Source organism: Lycium ferocissimum, chromosome 6, assembly GCF_029784015.1.
Source record: "Lycium ferocissimum isolate CSIRO_LF1 chromosome 6, AGI_CSIRO_Lferr_CH_V1, whole genome shotgun sequence".
Lineage (NCBI taxonomy): Eukaryota > Viridiplantae > Streptophyta > Magnoliopsida > Solanales > Solanaceae > Lycium > Lycium ferocissimum.
The window spans coordinates 14866419-14884181 of NC_081347.1; the positions used below are offsets into that span (position 1 = coordinate 14866419).

Here is a 17763-nt window from a genome sequence, read left to right on the forward strand (position 1 = left end):
GAATTTGAACCACTTTGGCACTTTTTGCTAAGGTGGCAAAATGTGTGTAATGCACACACATCAGGCGCGTGAAAGGGTATTATTTAGCCAAAAAAAAAAAAAATCTCTTCTCTGGTTACGTCCCTACCACCACTCCGCCGCCACTCCGCCACCGCCGCCACTCCGCCACCGCCGCCACTGACGCCACCACCATCCACTGCTCCTTCCCCTTCTTTCTCAATCTCCAGCCATTCATCTTCTCCACATCGCAAAAATCTTAGCAGCAAAGAAATTCCATTTTTTCCGGCAAAGTTCAATCCCGACATGTACTTTTATAAATATAATCTAACAATAATGAATCACATGATTAAGCAAAAGAAATTGATTGGCAAAAAGAAAAGAAGAGATTTTCAACGAAAAGGAAAATCAGATATGGGGCCTAAAATAAATTTCCGACTAACTCCATTTTTCCTGGCAAGATCGAGAGAATTCACTATTTTTTTCCGGCGAAACTCCATTCTTGCTCCTTGTACCGATGAAAAATGAGACTGGGGGGAGGGAAATGGGATGGGAATGAAGGTTAATAGTTGGGAAATGAAATGAGGAAGGAAGGTGAAGTCAGGGCTGTTGCGGTTGGGAAGTTACCGGAAGACGGTGGGGTTTTGGTGGGTTGGGTGTTCTAGAAAATAGGTTTTTATTTTTCTTTCATTATTAAAATATTTGTTAATAAGTTAAATAGATTTTAAATAGTTTTTCTTTTTGTTCTTCTTATAATTAATTTTTAAATAATTTTTTTGACTCAAATGCCACATGTCATTATTTAATTCGTCAACTTTGCCATGTCATCACGAGTAGACTACACACATTTTATACTTTCGGTTGATTATCGAAAAAGTGCCAAAGTGGTTCAAATTCGGAGTGGTCTAGATGTCAAGTTGGAACAAGCGTCAGTTTAGATGGCCATGAGGAATCTGAGGACAAGTTTAGGAGACCGCTTATGACTTTAACTTGTCAGTCTATCAAACTTGTGAACACTTGAATAATACAAGCAAGTTCTGCTCATCTGACAGAATTTATGAGCAATTTATATTAAAATTATGACCCGCCCTACCAAACTAATGAAAAAGTTATGACCCACGGCTCTAAATGATCATATTTTTGCGCAAATTCATTAAATGAGAATAAAATTTAAATAACGGATTTAATGATCCATTTTTTGCAAAATCACCATAACTTGACGATAATTCTTCTTTTAGAAGAGGATGCAAAATATTTGAACCACCATAGCAGGAGACAAATAAATTCTTATATCATGATAAAGTCTTAAAATCTCTTAATTTTTTTGTTACTTTGTTTTACTTATTAAAAAAAAGGAAGCAATTGTACTTTATTTATTTTCCAAAGTACTTTCTTTTTTGTATAAATAAAAGTTTGATCTTTTTTTATTTGTACCAACAAAATTAATCAGGAGACAAGTGTGAAAATTGTACGTCTATCCATCTATGCAATTAATCAAACCATTGAGTTACTTATAAATTTTTATAAGCTTCATTTCTCCGCTAGAGTTGAAAATAAGTTCTCCACTAGAAATTGTCAAATATTATAATTATTATCAACATTGTTTCCATAGTATGATAATTATATATATATATATATATATATATATATATATATATATATATATATATATTAGCATATAGATTAAAGCGGGTCTTTGATCAAAGTAATAAACGAATCTGGTGGTGTAAATAACTTTTCCGACTATAATGTATTTTAACTACTACTTAGTAGTACATAGTTGTTGATTTGCTACATTAATATAAATATTTACTTATCATTATAAGTGGTAACCTTAACTTGATGGCGTAAAAAATTATATATCGTCAACACAAGTTAAATGGTAACAAACAAAAGCATAAACTCCTACCTTCCATAATTTCAAAACTTGTAGGAAAACCAAAGAAAAAGAAAGGAAATAAGTAGTGTTTGCCCGTTTTCCTCTCTCCTTGACATTAGCTCATGCATTCATATTTTGAATAAAATTGCATCAACTTCATTCATTCACATTTCTCTCTTCAAAAACCACAACCCCCTTCACATTTCATCATTTTTCTCAAGAGCCTATAAACATTTTAATTAATTTCTTATAAGCATTATTCATACTGAATATAATCAACGCACGTATATAGAAGCTAGTGATAAGCACTAGCAATGGCTCATATTAAGATGTTGATATGGGCATATTGCTTGGCGCTATCGACTAGTAATTTTGCCTATGGCCTTGGTGTCAATTGGGGTACACAAGCTGCACAAACTTTGCAGCCTTCAACAATTGTACAAATGCTCAAAGATAACAAGATTGATAAAGTCAAATTGTTTGATTCTGATCATTGGACTGTAAAATACTTTGCTGGTACTGGTATTGAGGTCATGATTGGAATCCCAAATAACCAACTGGGAAAATTTGCAGATGATTATGACTTTGCCAAGGAATGGGTGAAAAATAATGTCAGCACACATTTGTATGATGGAGGTGTTGATATAAAGTAAGCACCCTTTTTCTGTCTCTTTAATATTTTCAAATGATATATATATATATATATATATATATGAAAATATGATGATTTTCATTGAGAAAATTCTTTAATAACATCAATCATAAAGGTTATCTGACTAAATTATTCGTTACTTCTCCAAATTTTTTTCTTCTAAAGATTGGCAAGGAGTTTTACTAAATTGTATGGATGCATTTATTGGCGCAAGGCTAGATTTGAGAAAAAACAATTAATGAATTCTTGATTTCTAAAGTGATAAAATTATTTTGGACCAATTTTTTAGCTAAAGCGATAAATAAAAAGGATCTGAGGGAGTGATTGATTTTGTAATACCAAAAGTGTACCACCTTATTGTGAATTTAAACATATAGACATTAAAAGTGTCAAAGAAGTTTTACACTATCAGGGACAGGTAGCGGAATAGTAAAGGGGTTCAATAAAACTATATCAACATTTTTTTGAAAGAAAAATCTAGTGGAATATTTTTTGAATCCCCTTATTAGAATTTCTGGCCCCACCTCTGCTATCAGATCACCTAAAAATAATTGAAGGTAACGGTTTATAATAAATTGGTTTAGTAATACGTAAAATGTAATAGATAACCTGCTATAACATGTTAAACTAGACTTATAGAAAAAATCTTATACAATCACTGTATATAAGTTAAATATTTTATTGAGGTGCTATAACAATTTTCCTGGACTGACTCTGACTCTAATATGTTTCATGAAGGTACATAGCAGTTGGAAACGAACCATTCTTGAAATCATACAATGGTTCATTCATGAAATCTACATTCCCAGCTTTACAAAATGTACAAAAGGCCCTTAATTCAGCTGGCCTTGGTGACAAAATCAAAGCTACCATCCCACAAAACGCCGATGTTTATGAGTCTGGTAATTCAGGTCCGTCACAGGGTAATTTTCGATCAGACATCCGAGACCTGATGCAGAAGATTTGCCGTTTCTTCAAAGACAATAATGCTCCGTTCCTCGTAAATATATATCCTTTCCTTAGTCTACACGAAAACAAAAATTTCCCTATAGAATTTGCATTTTTCGATGGTCAATCAAAGCCAGTACGTGACAATGGAATATCATACACTAACATGTTCGATGCGAATTTGGACACGTTAGTAGTGTCAATGAAGAAAGCTAATTGTCAAGGGGTGAAAGTAATTGTTGGAGAAATTGGTTGGCCAACAGATGGAGATTTGTATGCAAATGTGACATTGGCTAAAAAATTTTATAGTGGATTTTTCAAGAAAATGGCTACCAAAAAGGGAACACCACTATACCCTGGATATATTGAGTATTATCTTTTTAGTTTAACAGATGAGAACCAAAAGAGTATTGCACCAGGAAGTTTTGAACGTCATTGGGGTATTTTTAAGTATGATGGACAGCCTAAGTTTGCAATGGATTTATCAGGGCAAGGACATGAGACAATGCCTGTTGGTGCAAAGAATATTAAGTACTTGGAGAACAAATGGTGCGTTTTGAACAAATATGCTGAAGATATAGGTAAATTTCCAACTTATAGTACTTTTTTTAATTTATTTTATGATATTGGACTTAGATATGTTTAAAGGGAATAACATGGACAATAAGGATAATTCATATAGGTAGATGTGGGCAAACGGGTGTGGAGTGAGTCAAACTGGGGTGGGTCAAAATGGTTCATCATCCAACCCGTTCAAAGTTTGCTCGGGCAAGATGGGTTAAATAATATAACTCAATCTGCCCAGCATGACCCAACCTCTTCTATTTTATTTTGCTTTTCGAAACAAAAAGTAGTGGAAGTTGATGTATTTTTCTTAAATTATTAGCTTCAGTTCTTTTAACCTCAGATAGTTTTTAAACTTCAAATTTTGATATTATATGATAGGGTTTTCAGTTGCATTTCAACCCGTTGGTTATACTATTTTGACTCTTTTTAACCTAATAGTTTGAGGGGTCATTTTGAGTTCAATCTGTTGGGTCAAGTCAACAAACGGGTCATAATATTACCCGTTTAATTCTGAGCAAGTTTGGTATAAGTTACTTTTTTTTTTTTTTTTGGTTATTGGTTTTCCATTGAGTGTTCGGTACTTGCTTCAAGGGTTGATTAATTGGGATTCGCGCCGAAAGTTTCATTTGGGATAAAACGCTGTCTATCAAAGATGACTTCGTTCCAGTTAGCCTTCCCGAGCTCGAATTCATGACCTCTGGGTTAGGATGGAGGAAATTTACCACGCCACCACAATCTTTTATGGTGTATAAATTACAAATAATTGGTTAATTTTGCTAATTTAACATATAACCGTTTCTAATTAACTTGCTCGAGATTAAGGTGTTGTTGTCATTGTTGTATAGGTAAACTACCTTCGAGCGTACAATATGCTTGCTCTAGGGCAGATTGTACAGCAATGTCATATGGAGGATCATGCAACAAGTTGGATGCAGACGGAAATGTTTCATATGCATTCAACATGTATTACCAAATGAACGGTCAAGATGTGGAATCTTGTGTTTTTGATGGATTGGCACAAATTGTGGAGAAAAATGCTTCTATTGGTTCGTGTCTATTCCCTATTGGGTTGGAGAGTGCTGGTGTCAGAATTGGTTTGGATGCAATTCTTAACATTCTTGTTGGTTTCTTCCTCTTTTTGGCACTTCTCTAGACTAGAAAAAATTGACAAATTAAGTTTGCTTTTGAATGTCATGTATAATTAGCCATTTGTTTGGTTGAAATATAAGAGAAAGTACTACTACTAATATTTACTTTGCTGAAATTTAGGTGTCTCCTTTTGTATGTATATGAATTATTATAAGACACTGAAGTTTTGTTGTATGGGAAGTAATAAATGTACATAACTTAAAATTCTTGAAAAGTTTGAACCTTTTTTTTTTCTAACTTCAGCGGTATATATCAAGTGCAATACTGATTGGAAACAAAGGTACATGGAATTTCAGTTACCTCTATGATTTACACCTTCAACGTGCATAGAGGCCGGTCCACTGATTCGACTAATTCATATTTGCATCGAATTGGTTGAACCATGACATTAAGTCATTAAAAATTATTATTCATATTCTAATATACCCTATTCGGTATTATGTCTATTCTAATACACCATATTCATTTAATACAACAAACCAAACAATAGACAAAAAAATAATGTCAGCATAACTAATCCCGGCATTACTAATACACCCTAACCCTAAATTTTTATTTCTATGTAGCTGGCTCTTTAATGTATTCAAAAGGAAAATTTAGGCATTGCACAGAACTGATTCCTTCAAATACCCCTAGCAAACAAAGTAAACCAAAAATAAAAAAAGTTCAGGAAAAAGAAGGTATTAAGCAAAGTAAAATTCAATGAGTATCCAAAAAGAGTAGAACGCAAAAAAGCCTATAGAAGTGAACAAGGTCTCTTAAGCAGAAGAAAATGGCTAATATGAAAGGACACAATTTGTTGAGAGCAGCGAGTTTTTGAGAGAAAATGACAAAAATGGTCCCTTATATTTGATACTATAGTACCTTGAGCAGTTTTGGTGCTTTAAGTATGTCAAAAGTGACACACTTTCGATCTCCATGTCAACTATTTACCAAACTCTGATCGTTAAATTTAAATGAAACTGTAGAAAGAGTTTTTAACAAACTCTAGAATTTTTTATCAATATTCCAGGGGCGGCTACATAAAAAGCTGCACAAGACACAACCAAAACACAAAAAATAATAGAAATTGCACGTCAAAAGGTTGCACCAGACTCTTGAAATAGATAAAAAATAAGATAAACTACAGAATTTGTACTTCCAAATGTGGGTTCCCATTAAATATTTATTGTTCAATTGAATTTAACAATCAGAATTGGATAAATATATTAAGGAGGTAAAAAATGTTCACTTTTAACAAATTTAGGGGTCGTTTGGTAGCTGGTTAGGATTATGTAGGTAATGTCGGTATTAGTAATGTAGGTTTTAGCTATGCAGGGTTTAGTTATGCAGGGATTAGTTATGCAGGGTTTACTTATGCATGGTTTAGTTATGCATAAATTATTTCTTTGCATGTTGGTTTGTTATATTAAAAGTTATAATAAATATTATAAACTTTTTTATTTTAAAATATTTGTTTATAATTAAAATTAAAATACTATTTTTTTTTACAAAATATTAAAATATCATAATAAAATATTATATTAAAAATAATATAAAAAATATTTGTTTAGAAAAGGAAAGTATTTAAGTGGGAAGTGATGAGGGTAATATTGTCATTTCAACTTTTTATTCATGTATTAGTAATTTCATCTTCTACCCCGCATAAAATAATACATAGATTCCCTCATAACTTATACATATATTAGTTATGCGGGTTTTTAAATTGCAAACCAAACATCATACTAATTTTATACATGAATAGCTTACTTTCTAACTAGCTACCAAACGCGATATAAGTATGCATAAATTAATACATTAATAAGGTGTCTCTTTACTAGCTACCAAATGGCCAAGCTTATTTTTCTCCAAAAGTGCTTATTTTTCTTTCAAAAAGTGCTTATTTTAAAACAAAATGAGGTGTTTGATCAAGCTTTTGAGAGAAAATAATAGCCTGTTTGGCCAAGCTTCTAAAAACAACTTATTTTAAAAAGTACTTTTCAAAAAAGTACTTTTGGCTAAAAGCAGTTTGTGTTTGGCCAATTAATTTTAAAAAGTACTTTTGAGCAGCAATTAATGTTTGGCCAAGCTTTTAAAAAGTACTTTTAAGTGTATTTTTCTCAAAAGTACTTTTAAAAAAAGTGCTTTTGGGCAAAAGTTATTTTTTTAGCTTCTGAAAAACTGCTTCTACTGCTCCCCAAAAGCACTTATTTTCTCTCAAAAGCTTAGCCAAACACCTTACTTTTTTTACAATAAACACTTATTGAAAAAATAAGTACTTTTTGGAGAAAAATAAGCTTGGCCAAACAGGCTATAAGTATTTTTGGGGAGTAGCAGAAGCAGTTTTTCAGAAGCTAAAAAAAGTAGTTTTTCGCCATAATCACTTTTAAGAAAAATACACTTAAAAGCATTTTTTAAAAGCTTGGCCAAACGCTAATTGCTACTCATAAGTGCTTTTTAAATTAATTGGCCAAACACAAGCGACTTCTCACAAAATGTACTTTTCAAAATAAGCTGATTTTAGAAGGACAATTCGCAGGAATGCCCTTATTTTGGGGTGGTCTTTAATTTTGCCCATTAAATTGGTGGTATTTAATTTTTGCCCTTCGCTAGAACCACTTGATTTCGGGTTTGAACCCCGCTTAGTCAAAAATAAATAAAAAAAATTCGCTAGGTAGAGTTTGGATTCGCAAGACAGAGTTTTGCCTGCAGGCAGAATTTTGCTACCTTCGGGTAGAGTTTCAAACTCTACCTGATTAGGCAGAGTTTGAGTCAAAAGCTTGGCCAAACACTTCACTGAGTCGGGGTTCGAACCCCAAACCTCATGGTATTAGGTGAAAGGGACAAAAATTAAAGACCACCAATTTGAGGGGCAAAAATTAAAGACCAGTGCATTTGAAGGGCACTACGCACAAAAAATTAATTTTAGAAGCTTGACCAAACAACCAGCTTCCAAACGACCCCTTGGTCAAAAACTACCTAATTAATACTCTCTCTATTTCAATTTATGTGAACTCATTTGATTGGACACGAAATTAAAGAAAAAAAGACAAGACTTCTAAACTTGTGGTGTAAAATGAGACACATATATTTGTGTGGCTATAAATCATTACATAGAGGTAAATTGCTTCCAAATATGAAAACGAGTAATTCTTTTTGGCATAGATTAAAAAAAAAAAGTTCACATAAATTGAAACGGCGGGAATAATACTTAAAAGAACATTTTGAACCTACTATCAATTTTCCTTAATTATTCGCAGTTTAATCCTTCAGTTTGCCAAGTAAGCAAATAATAATAATAATTAAAATAAAAAAAGAAAATAGAGGGTCATCGACCATTTATTCAATTTGTACTAATTCTCTCCTAAACGAAAACTTGCGCTCTGCCGGCGAAGGAGTGTCAGGTTCGTGCAATTTTTATTTTTTAAAAATTTTTTGAATTCAAAGTTTTTCCTTTTTCTTGGGTATTATTAGTTCCTTGAAACTATGTTTTACTCTTGGATGTATATTGGCATTATAACAAAGGGAATGAGAGCTCATAAGTGGGTTTTTTAACTTATGGGAGGTGGGGTGGTGGGGTTGGGGGCTATGGGGGTGTGCTGCAGGGTGGGGGTGGACACAATCGATGTAGAATGCCACTTATGGAACTTGTTTTCCCGACATTCACTAGGAAAGTCGTTTTCCTCATTTTTAAGGAACTTATTTTCCTCTATACTGAACACACCCAAGTCTCTAATTAGTTTAACGACATTTGGTTCCCTAATTACTATGAATAAAAGTAGCTCTTTAGTTCTTGCTGTAGTATCTCTGGAAGTAATTAATTTGCACTCTGATTCTAATGTTTAGTTCATTGCTTACAAGTAATTTTGCTGTTTACTTACAATGCCAAAGAAAAACTATGAAATCTATGTGTGCCTCTGATGGTCATGTCCTTAGTTCGGTAGCTGCTATTTATCTTTTATTGCTCTATGAACAAATCAACTGTTTTGCAGTTTTGATTTTAAAGAATTCATGTTTTGAATATTGTAAACTGGTATCGTAGGTTTTGGATGACTTTGTAGAGCTTCTACTGGCTTGTATGTGGGTGATAGAGGGTCATGGTTTTCAAATAGAGAATTATGGATAAAACTTTGTGTGATTGTAAATGATACCTTTTTTTTTTTTTTTTTTTTGAACAATCATGATTGACCTAGAATATTGATTTTGATCGTTTTAAATTGAATTGGAGAATCATAATTGTGATTAACTAAATTGAATCGACTATCAGTGTTAAAGATTAAATTGAATTGACTGTCATTGTGATAGAATTTTTTATTTTATAATTGAATTAAATTGTGATCTAATTGAATTGGAGTTGATCTAATATATCTGAAGTTCCTTCGCCCCCTCGCCCCCTCTCTTCTCCCCAACCTCATCCTTGTTGGTAATCTTATTAGTGTTTGGAGAGCCCAACCTGCTTCCAAGGAAGCAGTGTCACCTTCCCCTTCATAATTTCCTTGACATTTGGTTGATAGCTTTTAATTGATGCATCGACAACGACAACTACCCGGTGTAATCCCACAAGTGGGGTAAAGAGCAAATATTTAATGTCTTTGGTCAACAGGGGAATTTAAAGACCATTTTGTCTACATGTCTAATCTCGTTGGCGACATAGTCATGGTGGTTGCTCTTTAGAAATCAGTAGTTTATCCCTCATTTGATGCTCAGTTTCAACTTGATTTCTAATTATTTCCTTCATTGTATGGTGACTCCACCTTAAATCTAGGGGTGCCCTCATTGTCTCCAAATATCGAACTTGCCTTTGTCTCTCACCCGAAATCTCTCGCTCTCAATGCACCTATTAGCCGTGTCATCTCTCACATCCACCCAACCCTAGTCAACCCCATCTCTTTCCTAGCCCTTGTTGCTGCTGCTATCAGCCACAACCTCGTCTTGCTCCTTCTCCCTCCCCTAGTCCATTTTGGTGTTTGAGTCTTCCTTATGTCTTTTCCATGGCGGAGAACATTTTGTTTATTGATCTTCAAACACAATCCTTCGCCTATTTATGCTCTCCGGAATCTTCTTTTTCCCAGGTGTGATTTTAAGGGACTTGTTAATATAATTTTAAATTCGAAATAGAATTTAGGCTCGAGCATGTAAACTAAATATACAATTTGAAACTTTTGGAAAGAGAGGTCACTGAATGGGTCAATAAGTTCTTGCAAACTAGGTTCACTACATAGCTTTTTTGAAATTCCAAGGGGAAAAAATAGGTTTTCGTGACATTTATACCCTCACACAATCTTTTGTTTCAATCAGATTGTAGCTGCATTTGGGAATGGCAAACAGCAAGTATGAATACGTCAAGTGTTTTGAGGTGGAAGACGAAGTAATGTACCCAAATATCGTCGTCGTTCAAATTGATGGCCGCGACTTTGGCAGGTAATGTGATGTCTGTGGTTTTTATTTGCCATTATTTGTTGTGTTCTTATCTTTCTACAAATGAAGCCTAAGTTAGTAATTAAGGTAAAGGTGTTGAAATCAAGAGATCTCCAGTTAAAATTCTATTGAAGTATAGGTCTGTGTTCAGGTCAAGAGCTGGAGCAGAATTAAAGTGCTGGTTCTTGTCAATTGGGGTTGGTAGATATTGTTAATATAGTCTTACTGCTTGAGAAAAAGTATGCGGTTTTCGGTTCTTGGGGTATTTGATTTGCTAATTTGCAGTCTATATGTTTAGTTTCTCAGAGAAGCATGGATTTGAGAAGCCGAATGATGAAAAAGCCTTGAAGTTGATGAATGCTTGTGCTATTAAGGTATTAGAGAACTTCTCTGATGTTATATTTGCGTATGGATTTAGTGATGAGTACAGGTATGATGCGTTTCTGACTATTAGACAATTATGCCCTTTTCAATTTCCCTTGAAAAGTTTGACAATGTGGTGCAATGATTTATGCAGTTTTGTTTTGAAGAAGGAAACCACATTTTACCAGAGGCGAGCAAGGTTTGTAACCTATTTCATAGCTCAAGAATTTGTTATCAGTGTGTATCAAGAATTGTTTTTGGCTCTTTAGGACGAGTACTTTGAATAATGAACTTTGTCTTGTTTGTATTCATATATCGCTGGTATAGTACAAAATCATTGCTCTTGCATTGGCTCTTGTTTAAGTAGCAATAAAACTATACTTGCTTACTTTGCTGGTCTTATGCTTCTTGAACATTCTTTGAATGATTGCATAATGACTTCGTATGTGTCAACTAGAATCATCATTTCTATTATCTATAATGTATATATTTGCTTGTTCATGCCCAATTTGCTTTGATTTGGATCGTCTGAGCATGCTTTTTTGTTGTTTCCCGAAAAATACACCAACAACCTGTCCTTATTTTAAAATTGGCTGATACATTGACCTGGCGCGGAGGGACTGTAATTGGGTTGTTATATCACCAGCCTCTCCATTCTGGTTTGTCAATGCCTCTTGGATAATATATCAACTCTTTCTCTCTTTCTCTTAACCACTCATTTCTACACTAGTCTGCGCTGTCTTTAGATTCCCCTTCTTTAGCATGTTTTAACTGATCTATTTGATATGTGTACGCATCTCATATTAAGAGGCTATATATTTCTTGTTCTTTTTTTTTTTTTCTTTTCATTTTTTAGATTTTGTTAATGAGAAAGAAAATCAACTCCAAATCGCTAAAGGCACTTGTGGTAGCTTACTTGAGGAAATGCATAGTAAACAGTATTAGGGAAAAATAGGGATTGATCACAAACTTTCCTTAAGAAGGCACTAGGACAATCTTAAGGCGTGGTCACCTTGGCTGTCCACACATTTGTCTCCTCACTAAGATGACCACCAGAAATATGTTTTTCTTTTCGAGAGACTTATGTGGAGTTAAGTAAAATGGATTATAAGATACAAAATGTCCTCTTGTTTTAGTTAAGTAGACAAAGAAAAGAGAGATATGTAAAATAATCTTAGTTTCCTCATTTGAGATGAAGCTACTCATGATTTTTCTTAGCTGACCAGAAACTTCAATGTGCAGCAAAATACTATCCATTATCGTGTCTTTCTTCTCATCTACATATGTAACCAAATGGAAAGAGTTCTTTTCTCAAAAGGAGTTAAGTGCGTCTCCATCATTCCATTCACGAGTTATCAGCTGTGCATCAATGGAGGTTCTTCAGGCATATCTTCTATGGAGACAAACAGATTGTGAGTTCTCCTGTTGAGTATTTCCAATTAATAATTACTGGGGCAGTTGAGTGTTCGGATAAAATCTGATGCTAAAGGTTATTGGTTCTTCTTACAGGTCATGTAAGCAATCAATACAATACTTGTTTGTGGAAGCTGGTGTTGTCTGGAAAGTCAGAAAAGGAGGCCAAAGAGATTCTTAAGGTGGTGTGCTTGATTCAAAGCTTGAGAGTAAAACTTGAATTGTTTCCTCAATATTATGTGTTGTGACATGCTTCTTTACAATTTTTTCCTTTAATATTCTTCTTCTTCAATTTAAAATTTTAGTTAACATTAAATAAATATAATGTTAAAAATCATATAAAGAAGAAAAGTAGAATAAACTAAAAAAGAAGAAGCTCGGACTGGGTTCTAACTGGCCCACTAGCAGATCACTTAGTGGTTAGGAATCATGAGTTGATGCTGGGCCCACCACTGCATTTTATATGTTTCAGATCTACTTGCTTTTGACGGGCATTTAAATGTTCATTTTCAAATTATGGTTGGACTCAAAGAACACTAGACTCAAGGCTTGACAGTGTTGTTACATTTAAGTAGGGAACACAAAAGCAGGAGCAAAATGAATTACTCTTTCAGCAGTTTGGTATCAACTACAAACACCTTCCTCAGATTTTTCGTCAAGGATCTTGTGCCATCAAGATAAAGGTAGCTACCTTCATCCCCCCTTCTCCTAGAAGAGTATATATCTGTATATGCATGTGGTGCATGTGCCACTATCCCCCCTTTTTTTCGTTTTTCTTTTAGATTTGAAAGATAGATAAAGATGGCATTTGTATATGAAAAACACTGTTTGTTTTAAAAACAATAGATGTGTGTGGTTGATGCATTAGAAGATTGGTTTTAGGAAAAAAATGAAGAATGCGTGAAGTATAAAAAAATTGAGGCAGAAGAAATGGTTTTAAATGATTTTGATGTTTTTTCTAACGAGAGAGGGAAAGGGGGCAGACAATTCTGTTTTTGTCTGTCCTCATAACAAACTTCCCCTAAGGACCGCTCACACTCTCTCTCTTTTTGTTCTAAATTCTTCTCTTTCGTTCTTGCAAAAAGTAAATTAGAAAGCAAAACCTAGCTCTACAATTTTAGAGAAGTGTTTTTTTTTTTTTTTTTTTTTTTTTTTTTTTTTTTTTTTTAAAGAATTTAAGCGAGTTCTTTCACAAAAAATAATGAATGTTAGTCTACTCGCGCAGTTAAGTGGTGAGTGGTACGCCCGAAAAAGGGTAAAGGGTGTAGTAATTGAACTCCATAGTCTGAGCCTTGGTGAGGTCATCTTATTGTTGTGCTTTTCCATGGAACAGTTATGTGCAACTCTTATATCTTGATATATCAATGGCATGTGCCCTAAAGGACTCTTTTTGTGACGAATAGACATAGTCCGCAGTTTGCTCATCACTATATGTGGGTACTTCATATCCACTTTTCAAGTTATATTATCCATCTTAACACAGGTGGACGATATTGTGAAATACCGTGAAAATGGCACTCCTGTTAAAAGACCAAGGAAGAAAGCAGTCATAGTTCACTCTGAAAATGTAGCAACAAAAAGGTTCTGGAATAACTACTCATGCCTTACTGAGGAACTTGGTTCGCTCGCAGAAGGGATTAACAAGATTAAACCAGAGTATTTGAGGTCTTTCCAATTTGAAAGCAGGTTGATGTTATCTACTTGGGTTGTAGTACGGATAGACGGCTGTCATTTCCACAGGTAATTTGTGCCTTTATTTCCACCGATTGATCTTCTCTTTACTAATTTTTACAACCTTTTGCTTGGCTTACCAAGAAGTGTTGATTTGTTATTGTCCTTCTCTTCTTCTTTTTTCCTTTTCCAGTTGATACCTTTTCTCCTGTCTGTGGTGGTCTTTAGATTGAATTATTCTTTTTGCTTCAAATCCCACGTATCATGTCAAAATGATGTGGCGTTATTCTTGTTTCTTATTTTAGTCAAGTATGAAATTTTGTAGGTAATATGCATTTTCTGGATAATATAATCATGTTTCAGTGGGAATTGGGTTTTCTTATATGCCTATTTTCTTTATCAAGTCTGTAGATTTCTACTTCCGGATTAAAGAAGAAACTCCAAGCATTTGCCTAGTTAATTTTCTATTCTGTCCTGGGAACAACAGTGCAGTTGTGCAAGACATTCTATGCTGTTGCCAATAATCCATAGAAAATGTCAGACACAAGATCATGGTTATAATATATGCACACACGTTTCAGTGTATGTGTACATATATAATTTTTATATATAATTTCACAAGTACAAAGTCATGTCAAATATTGAGCACGTAATTTGTGAAATAGAGCACGTAATTTGTGAAATCTAGTTTGGTGTTGCTGGTTTCATGATCTTGAAGAGATCCACTGTAGGTTTTGTGAAGATAATGGTTTTCAGAAGCCAAATGATGAGCAGGCACTGAAACTTATGAACTCTTGTGCGGTTTCTTTGCTAGAGATTTTTAAGGATATCATCTTTGCATATGGGGTGAGCGATGAATACAGGTATTAGTTCATTTAACATCTTTGATTCACTTATAACATAACCTTTTCCTTTTCTTATTATCTATTATTTTAAGAGATTAATTTTTCTTTCAGCTTTGTTTTGAAGAAAGATTCTCTATTGTATCAGAGGCGGTCAAGGTAACTCTTTCATCACCTTTCTTAGCTAAAACCACATATTAGGAGGGAGCCAATTCAACATCGGAAGCAAATTCTTCTTCCTGTTTCTAGAATCCGTGGAGCACATAGATTCTTTTGATGCCACTCAGCTGCAGTTGCCAACCTGCAAAAGCATAGTGCAATATCTATGAACAACATGCCAAAAGATCTTGAAAATTCCTTTCTTTTGCACAATGCGAGTTGTCACAATGTGTTCTATCAAATGCTTGCTTGTCTGAATGATGGAACTGCACTTCTGGAATATTTTGCGTTTGTAGTAAATCTCTTACATACAACGACTTCTCGAAGCTTTTTCGTTAAATTGATTGAAGTTTCAGGGTATGAGTCTATTTGACAACTGCACGAGGGCCATCCACAGCTAATTTACCTAATGTTGTTATATTGACTTTTTTTTTTTTTTTTTTAATCAGTTGTGTTTAATGTCGTTATATTGACTTGCTCTTCTGATCATCATTTCAGCGAAATCGTCTCTGCCATTGTATCTCTTTTCTCTTCCATGTATGTGATGAAGTGGAAAGAGTTTTTCGCTGAGAAAGAGTTTAAGGAACCACCTTATTTTGATGGCCGATCTGTTTGCTATCCATCATCTGAGATTCTTCGAGATTACTTGGCTTGGAGACAAGTTGATTGTGAGTATTCCATATTTTATTTGTTATTTTAAAGAATTTCAAGCAAATAAATCAGGTTATGTAAATATATTTGGGTTTTTATGACCTATTCTTCTTGGTGACGAGCTAAAGAATGAATTGTATAATTTTAACAATTTATTTTAATACCTTGACTTGTAGGTCACATAAACAATCAGTACAATACTTGTTTCTGGCTGCTTGTTAAGTCTGGAAAGAGCAGAACTGAAGCACAAAGCTCCCTGAAGGTGTGGTATCTCATTCCTTAATTTATGAAGCAGGTCTCTTGTTTTAGATGAAGTAGCATGATCTATTATAATGTGTGATTCTATGGAAGTATATTTTGCTGCCTACTTTTAATCTCTTTTACATCATTGTTTAATTAAAAAGTAAATTAATTTAGCATCCAATACAAGCTTCACTTGCATCACTCTCGATCTGTCTAGCTTACAAGCCTGCGGAAGTAGCTTGTAAGCTTCCTTTTTTCAACATGCCCAATATTGACGTTGAAGAAATGATATTATAAATTTCCAAAGTCATAAATCGTTAAAATGACAATTGGGTAATATCCTTTTTTGAGTCTAGCACATAGCTAGCACTTAGTTCTCTCAAGCTAGCACTTAATTTTGAGCACTATCCCGGGCATATATCTCTTGGGAAACATACTTAGTTATAGCAGTTGAGACTGTCACAAAGATGAGATCATGTTAAACGTAGAGGCCGACATACTATGTGAACTCTAACGACATTGAAGCCTCAATCACTAATAGCAACAGTTCTCATCTAGGTGATTGTGGCACATAATAGCCTAAATGTATAATCTTGTATTATTTGATTCTGTAGAAATCCACTATGCACCTCAAATTACACTATTAGCATTGATTTGACCTTGATAAAGTAGATCTGTTGGTTCATATCTCTCATCCTGTTCTGATCAGATACAAGCAGGTGTCACTATTGAGATTAATCTTGATGTTCCAATGACCATGTTAACCATTTTGTTCTGCAGGGTACTCAAACTCAAGAAAAAAATGAATTGCTTGCCAAGTTTGGCATTGATTACAATGCGTTACCAATTATATTTCGGATGGGGTCCTCCGTTTTCCGGGACAGAGTAAATCTCTCTCTCTCTCTCTCTCTCTTGAAGATCCTGGTTTTGCTTAAAATACTTTATGTTGTGTTTGATGATATTGTATACCAAGCCTGAACTCCTTTAGTTTTAGGGTTCTATCACCATATGGATAATAAACTGTTTGCTCAAAATGTTCTGTTGTAAATTTAGGTCTGGCATCAATTGTAAACAACATAATATTACCTCAAAAAGTGTTTTTTGGTTCTTGTCGTTAATGTAATAATTAACTCTGTCTCGAGCATGTTTTCTTTTAGATCCGGCAGATGTTCCAATTTCAAATTTGTAAATTTGTTCCTGGTCTCATCTGTATTCTTCACATTCAGAAGCTACACTTGGTACATAGATTCTTTCGCGATAAGTACCATTGTTTTTTACTAATACTTTTTGCTTTTGAATCCAGGATGAACCAACAGGAAATGACAGAGTAGTTGTTGAACACTGTAACATAATCGAGACGAGTTTTTGGAAAGAACATCCGAGAATACTTGATGAGGAGCAACCATTGCTAACGATTTTACGGCCCCATAGCAATAAAATGCTTCGATTGTCTTGAAGTTGAGGAGTTGCTACCTAAGTTATTAACCATTTTTCATTAGGTTAGAAAGATAGTTCCAAAATTTGTTAAATATGTAGATTAGCCATTTGCCTTTGATTTGCCCTTTACTTCTTTTTTTCTTCTAAAGATTTGTCTAACAAAACTCTCCTGTATATTGCTGTTCACTCAAGTTCATTCAAAAAATTTAGTAAACAAGATTTTTGTGTTGTATCACATTCAATATTTAGCTCCACAATGGCTTGATGAGTTTGTCAAACCTATATTTGTTCTCATCTTCTTAAAATACAGTTGGGGACTCTTAAAACAGGAATAAGTGATATGGCATTATTGGGAGTTGGAAAATTAGCCTTCCATTCTTTTTGAAGTACTTCAT

The 17763-nt window shown here is 34.0% G+C and overlaps 1 protein-coding gene across 1 annotated transcript; it reads left to right on the forward strand.

Moving 5' to 3' along the window:
- The first annotated feature begins 2046 nt into the window (after window positions 1-2046).
- On the forward strand, window positions 2047-17625 carry LOC132061147 (tRNA(His) guanylyltransferase 2-like). Its single transcript, XM_059454011.1, has 16 exons — window positions 2047-2525; window positions 3267-4057; window positions 4889-5193; window positions 10477-10592; window positions 10888-11019; window positions 11107-11151; window positions 12195-12364; window positions 12462-12547; window positions 12941-13048; window positions 13849-14105; window positions 14768-14899; window positions 14993-15037; window positions 15536-15705; window positions 15865-15950; window positions 16712-16816; window positions 17235-17625. Exons 1-16 carry the CDS (start codon window positions 2191-2193, stop codon window positions 17385-17387), a joined length of 3036 nt encoding a protein of 1011 aa, XP_059309994.1. The 5' UTR covers window positions 2047-2190; the 3' UTR covers window positions 17388-17625.
- Window positions 17626-17763: the final 138 nt, after the last annotated feature.